Raw genomic sequence first — 7834 nt, forward strand, 5'->3', positions numbered from 1 at the left:
AGGCAGAAAACATCAAAATATTGCAAAAATGGTGTCCTCCTAATGTTAATTTAGAAAAACAATAATCGCCAAGTGGGAAACTGAAACTATCTTTCCTTCCTTTGTAGAAGATATATTTTTAGTATGTTCCCAAATGACAATTCGATAATTCAATTCAATTTTATTGGTATACTACAGAAGAAGAGTGCTATATACACGACCCAAGAAACGTTTGCACTTATCCAGCTTGGTCCGCTAATAACTGAAAAATAAGGAAAATTGAGAGCAACATAACGAGACTAAAACATTATCAATTTGTACAAAGAAAGACCTAAAGCAAGGATCCCATACGTGAAAATGGGAAAATTGGGCAGTTATGTAACGATGTTTATAACTTTATTGAAGAGAATAAATCTAGCGATAGTAAATATTGAAGATTTTGCTGAAAAATTCATACTGAGCCTCAGCCAAAAAAAATTATTCTTCAACCAAAAAGTGCATGGTCATCCAGAAGTATATAGATGTGGTAAAGCTGTGGTCTAACGCTAAAATGATTGGTGCATTAATTGTTGCAAAGGTAATGAGGCTTCTTTTGCCTTGGCCAACAATGTTGCATACAATGTCCGATACGGATCAAAATGGTTACGTCCTGTTTTGCAAACCAGACCACCTAATTTTTGTACCAATTTTTTGAGCTCATTACTGTAAGGCCTATCCTGTACCTTCAGACAAATTTACACCTTGGCCGAATAGTGAGTTTTTCCAACCTACTAAGACAAGGAATAAATCTAAAATCCATTCAATAAAAAAAATTAACATGCACTTTTGATGGATTGCTTTAAGCAAATTCTTAATCGCGTAAAAAGTTGAATTTCCAGATCATGTCATTGGGACCTTAAAAAATTCTTACTTATTCATTTCATAACCAAGTCACAAATAAAAAAATCAAACCACTTCCTTCCCGTCCCATACTGTTTGAAATGAGTCGATTAAAGAAAATAAAAACATTGCTTCAAGAGCGATTGATTTTTCTGCAAAATTGGGAAGAAACAGAGTGACAAAATCCCAGAAAAACCCAATCTACTTTCATCCAGCGAGTATGATTAAGATAACACTTTATCAAATATTTCATTCAAAGATTTTTCAGAGAATGATGTAACGAAAGTCATGAGAAAAAATGGAGACTTTGCTTAGCTCTGGTTGGTTGTGAAATCGCAAACTTTTCATTAAGAGTCATAAATCTCAGGATTATTATGCAAATTTTTGGCTTTGTTTTCTGGAAAAATTCCCGAAGAGTTGGAAATAGCGCGAGTTTTTCCAATTTAAAGGATGATTGAAAATATATTTTTCCTCAACCATTTAGTCTTTTCGACGAGAGATACATAACTATACGTTAACTTGACGAATATTGCGATGTTCCCATCAAACAGTTCAATAAATGTAGACCACATCGGAAACTTTACGGGCTTCCGTTCTGATTTCTGACTCGGTGGAAGCATCTTCTTTAAAAATCAGTGTTTGAAACACTGTAACCAGATACGGAATCTGGCATAAATCACCGCAAGTTGAAAGAAAGAGACAATAAGTTTAAATAAATTGGAGTTATCATAAACAATTACAGGATGTAGAGCACAGAAGGACAACAAAATTGCAGAAATAACAACAAGTCAGTTAAGTGACTCTTTTTTAAAACAAATACCAACCTTAAAGCAAAATGAAAAGCAACTTAGCTTTGCAGAACAAGGAATTTTCAACCAAATTTTCAACTAATCACAGTGTATATAGATTATTTCAGATGCATTCAAACCTCTCAACTTATCAATGAAAGAATGAAATGTCTTAATTTGTCAAAGTCTAGATTCATTCCTTTTACTTCAGCTTTGAAAATAGATCTCTTGAAACCTGAAAAAGAGATTGATAAAAAAGATGAAAAAAATAGAATTTAGGTTGTAAAATATCTAAAGGCAATTAAAGCGCAATCTTTGCCTCATGTTTTCCAAAAATATTAAAGAAGACGTTTTTATTTCCTATGTCAAAATCTTACAACACAAAACGTACTTTGAATACTAAACTAGCATTTCTTTGTCGGAAGGATACGACAAATGATTCTGGGAGCATATAGTGAAATTTTATAACGCTATAATTTCAAAGAAACAGCAGTATCAATTTTCCCGTTCTGAGAATTTTTTATGAAAATTTGTTTTTTAAATGCAAAGGATGGATCATATTTTTAGGCAATTTGTCTGACTGTTCATAATAAGTTCATAATAGAAGTGTTTATAATTAAGAATATATTGCATCAAAATCTATTCTTCACTTTATTTTTTCACATTTATGATTATGATTAATGAGCAATGAATAAATAAACATGATATCTCCATAAGCTAGCAAAAGAGGCAGGAATGAAGCTTCCCGTGGCAACTAAGCACTTAACATAAGCACTTAACATAAGCATAATTGCCATAAAACATTTTTCCTTGCATCTTTAAGCTAGAGAGTACATTTACTTGCCGCAACCATATTGGCACAAACCTCTGCTCTTAACGAACAAAGTTTCTGTCTCTTTTATTTTAATTCTAGTTTGAAGAGAAGCTAACTATGGTGAAAGCTACTACTTACACACTTGTCTCGGCATTTGATAAAATCAAGATATTCTTCTAAACATGTTTCCTCCGTCTGCGATTTACTTGTGACTCGTTCTTCACATGTTTCAAAACTTTTCATTAAAGGTCTACAAGAGGCAGCCTTTGAACAAGATTCTCTTATGGCATCAGCCGGATCTTCAGGGTCTTCCTCATCCTCGTCATCCTCATCATCATCGTCATCTAGGCAATCAAAAATGCAAGTCAGGGCTGGCCGTGAGCATTTTAGCAGGCGAGCGGTACATTGCTCTCCTCGGTAAAGTCAGGCGGGCGATTTTTAATCTCTTGAAAATTGTCAATAAAGTATATGAATGAACAACAGTCTTTAACAGCTAAGTTTACAAAACAAGATGGCGATTCACCGACAGAAACAAAACAATAGTTTCGTATAGTCGCAAATCAACAACATTCTCACTAACAAGGTTTGAACAGAACCAACTAGCATTCATTCGAAAACTGTCATGTTTATGTTCAAGTACTTGGAGGCTTGTCATTTCCGAGTTCGTTGTCACAGGGACATACACGTATTTTATTAAGCGAAACTAATAAATTCAGCTGGTACTGGAAATTTTAAGACTTAAAGATTTTGAGAGAAGACAGTTTCGTACCGGTCCTTGAAAAGCTATATCTATCAGTGGGGGATCTCCTTTATACTTTAATTAACATTATAGCCAGTTTAAGAAATCACAGCTGTTCATAAATTACTTAAAGTTATTTAGCGTTAAATTTGCACCAAACGAACGTCACCATCTTCTTTTCATCTATCTTCTCAATTTTTCTTCCAAGAACAGCTTCTTTGTCGTTTCTTTCGAACGTTCTTAGCTCAACAGTTGATCCTTTCTGGTTATTCACCATGTTGAAACGATTCAGGTTTCACATGTTAGAAATATTATGAATACCTTTAAGGCAACACAATTGAAATGTCAAATGACATTTCAATTGGCCTTCGAAATAGCATTCTGGCGAAAATGAAACCATTCAAAGGATTCTCTTCCCTATCCGATTCTAAAAAAGGCTTCGTTTGTTTTTCGAGTGACTTGTTCAGTAGTTAACCAGTTTACGGGAGTAGAAAACGTAAGAGATCAAGTTCCTATCAATATTTTAGTTTTACTTCAAGAGGTGTCGAGAAATGAAAGGAAGACCAAGGCGCAAACTGACATTCAGGCAAGCGAAGAATACCAAGAGGCGAGCGTGGAGGCCCCTAAGGTCAATGGCCCGCCTCAAACGGCCAGGTCTGCAAGTCTCCAAATAAACCATTAAAAAATGGAAGAAAGTATGAAAAAATGGAAAGTTTTATGGATGGCAAAACTAGGTGGATTTTAGAGCAATGGGAAATAAGCAAATTGTTTGGAAAAGAGAAAGACAAATATGTCATTAACAGGATAAATCTGTGCATACATATTTGTTAGAACCTTTATACTTCTGTTTTTTCCTGCAACAGCAAAAAATATTTATTCTGAATTCTTAAAGTTTAACAATCCTTGTCTTAAAATCAACATCTTTACACTGGTAGCTTGCATTCTTATCAGTCCACATATGCCATCACAAAACACAGAACTAGCATTTTCTGAATTAATACAAGGAAACCCACACTCTTAATATATTCAGCCAATTAGAAAAAAGGCAGCTTCAAAGGTCGGCTGGAATATCAAAGCTATGAAGGTATTTTTCTTGAAATCATACCTAATTATGCAAAATTTGAAAAAATATGTTTTCAAAATTCATTAAAGAAGGGAGCCAAAAATTTCTTAAGCACCTTCATCTTCTTCTCCCTCTTCTTCATTTGCTGCTTCAGTTGAATCTTCTTCTTCCTCAGGCTCTGGGTCCCCAGCACTGGCATCAGCTTCCTCCTCAACTACAATTTCACTTTGTTCCTGGTCATCTTCAGTGACTTCTGCTTCATTACTTTCAAAGGATACATCTTCCACCACTTCAGCTTCACTAGAGGCATCTGCAAATACTTCTTCATGCATCTAGATTGAAATTGCATATCATATAGAAGTTGTTTAATTGTAAACATATCAATGCATGGATTTATGGTTTTATATCCATTTCACAGCTAATTCATACAAAATGGTTATATTCATAATATAGTCACCAAACTCCATGTGCAATCAATCAATTTTAAAATGTATTTTTATGGTGTCATGAATTCTAGTATATGGTTTAATTCTAGTAGAATTCCACATAATCTTTGCTGAGTTCTTCTCCTGAATGATCCCACAAAGTTTCTGGTGCTTATTCCTTTTCCTTTCTATGCTGTATTCATGCAGCTCACAGCAGGGGCATTGTGGCAAATGAATTCTAGAGGGGGCCAGAAAGATAAATTTTTTGATAAAATTTATTTGATTTATTTGAAATAGAAGCATTTCATGTAAGTGTAAAGGGGGGGTGAGGCAGAAAAACTCATAACTTTTGCCTTAGCTGGAAAGAAACTTAAATTCACTTTTATCTTGTCACTGTTTCTTCATACTTACAGTGAACGCCCCCGACATCCGTTAATTAGGAGAACGGTAGGGTAGAATAAAGTTACTACCTGAGGCAGCATCATGGTTGCTACCAGAGGGGAAATTCTTATATGATCTAATGCTTCAAATTCGTTGGAAATCGCATCATTTGAAGCAAATTTTTAATGATAAAATCTTATTCTCAAATTGAATATCCACTGGGGGAAATCAATGGTTTCGATTGACTTGTACATTTTTTTACCTTATGCAACATTATTGCATAAAATTTCAAATCTGGGACACAATTTTCAAAAATCTGGTGATAGGCATAAATTTGGTACTGTCCTGGCCTTCAATATCAAATAAAGATATAATTTCTACCAATTTTGACCAATTTCCATAACCAAATTTAGCCCTTGAAGTTTCGGATTTTAACTGACAAAATCCGAACAGCAAATTACTCTATGGTGGGAATCGGTAAATCCTGAGAAATCATTTTGTTTTGTGGAAATTTAGTATCTTTTTTACAAAAGTGAATTGCCTCTCAAATTTACAGTAAGTACTTTAGTCCAAGTAATTTATGTTGCTAAGAGTTTGAGAATTACCCACAGCTCATATTTGAGAATTTTCCAAAAAAACATGGATTTTCCGAAAATCCATCAAATTTTGAGAACAGAGGGGGGCCACACCTAATACGACAGCCTATTTTGAACCTTTTTACTACCACCAAGTGTTTGGACTAAACATGTGCCTGATAAAGTAATCAATGCTATTTTGCCTATCAATTTCTGATGTTCTGTTGCTATTCTTTTATGTTTTCAATTTTTTGCTGGTATTTTAATATTTTAATATCTGAAGTTTTCCTGAATTTCAGCCTGCCTTGTTTCTTTTGTTGTTCTTTTTTTCTGGGCAAATCTTAGTCTGATGTTTCTTATAAGAGTTGTGCAGAACAATTCGTTTTATGCCAGTATGCTAAAGAAATGATAAAGTCCATGCAGGATGATTTATCCGGTGTAACTTACATGAATTCCATCCAGGTTGGAAAACATGTATGATTTTGCAGACAAACAATGCGACCAACAGCACATTAACAGCTGCGACCTGTGAGCGAAGCATTCAAGCTGTGGGCAACAATGCTCATAGTATGGTATATAAATTTCTTGATATTTTGGGTCACTAGAGGTACGAGGTGCGAGCACAAGAAGTCTAGCATCGCTGCAAGCATATGCAAGTTTTCCAGCCTGGGATTCCATACTGGTCAGTGGGAAGTAAGACACTTGTATACTCAATATTTCAATTTAAGCAAAAGATGCAAACCTAAAAAAATTATAAATTTCTTGTATCCCAGAAGAATTGACAACAAGAAACATTTTAGTCACCAGCCAGGCCAGTCAGAATATTGAAATAATAACAATTGAAATCATACTTATTTCCATGGTTGCATCACATTTCCTCAACAATATCTCATTGTAACCATCGAAGCGAAAAGTTTGTTATGAGGAATTTTTTCGCGAGCATTTAAGTACGTTTCTGGAGACTAATAACCAACAGATCTTAATTACGGGAAAGAAGGGGAGGCGAACTAACTTAGCCTAGGCCGGCCCAGTAATCTGAATAACGAAATCTGCCGGTAAAAAAATCAATTATAAAGGTCAGAGCTCTAATTTTCCATTATTTTCGTGAACCATCCTCATAAATACATTACTATACCTCAGTCTGCTGCTCTTTAGTCGTCTCCTCGGAGTGCTGTTCGTCTTGGGCAGAGCTTGTGCCAGCAAGGTTATCCTCATTTACCATCTTGATTTTCAGAGGCTGATGTCAACCATTTTCAGAATTAAAACGAGGTCGAATGATAATGGCGACCAGACCAACATCTTGGTGAAAAATTTTGACTAACGAGTAGTAGTGTAAGAAGGTAACTAAAGTAGTGGTGCAATATGATGCATGGAGTTGACCTTTATGGCACTTTCACAGCAAGGGTTTTGGCTACCATGATTGCCTTTTTGGTGCCTGAGAAAAGTGCATATCAACGTACAGGCACGGCAGAGCAGGGGCAAAGAGTGCAAAATATTGAAAAAGCGAATCACTAGTAAAGCCCCTTTTTATTTGGTTTTAGCCCCCGCACTATTTTCTCCCCGGCTTTTCTCAATACTCCGCAGTTCCTGACATATGTTAGTTAGTTAGCTAATGTAATGCTAGTGGCCAGTGCCTATTTTAAAATACAAAGCTTGTTTTGGTCTAAAACTTAGAAAACGGCGTCTTCGTATATCACTGTCGAAAAAAGTCGGTCTCAACAAAATCTGTGCATCTTTGCATTCATGGTGAAAACCAATATCGACTGCCGATCCAACGGCTAATAAGATTCAGCCTGCGCTGAATGCTTGTTTTCGGTATTGAGCAAGGTAGATGCTGCAAAACAAGCCTCGAACTTCCTTTATTTTGAACGACAATCTTTGATGTCATTGCAGTTTGATGACCTTTTAGATACGATAAGGCTCCGTTGCACCTATAATTATAGCTAAGTTCCCTTTTACTGTTAATTTTTGGATTTATTCTGTTAAATACGTAATAGAAGACGAGACTTCTATTCAGATGTTTGCGTTTCTAATCACCAGTGACGGAATATTACTAAGACTTTAAAAAAATTCATTAAATTGCAAAAATTATGATAAATCTGTACCAAACTCTGTACTAACTTCTGTATCAATTGCAAGATTTCAAATTTTTGAAGATTCTCCAATACCTTTAGTTAAGTTCTTCGATACC

At 35.1% G+C, this 7834-nt stretch overlaps 1 protein-coding gene across 1 annotated transcript; it reads right to left on the bottom strand.

Moving 5' to 3' along the window:
* Positions 1 to 1646: 1646 nt before the first annotated feature.
* Positions 1647 to 6922, bottom strand: LOC135684634 (uncharacterized). The gene is made up of 4 exons (XM_065200267.2): positions 6779 to 6922; positions 4378 to 4594; positions 2599 to 2804; positions 1647 to 1881 (listed from the first exon to the last, which is right to left on the bottom strand). The coding sequence occupies exons 1-4, from the start codon at positions 6863 to 6865 to the stop codon at positions 1849 to 1851; spliced, it is 543 nt and encodes a 180-aa protein (XP_065056339.2). The 5' UTR covers positions 6866 to 6922; the 3' UTR covers positions 1647 to 1848.
* Between the last annotated feature and the right edge of the window lie 912 nt (positions 6923 to 7834).

This window comes from Rhopilema esculentum, chromosome 21, assembly GCF_057945365.1.
Source record: "Rhopilema esculentum isolate cy_ngs chromosome 21, ASM5794536v1, whole genome shotgun sequence".
NCBI lineage: Eukaryota > Metazoa > Cnidaria > Scyphozoa > Rhizostomeae > Rhizostomatidae > Rhopilema > Rhopilema esculentum.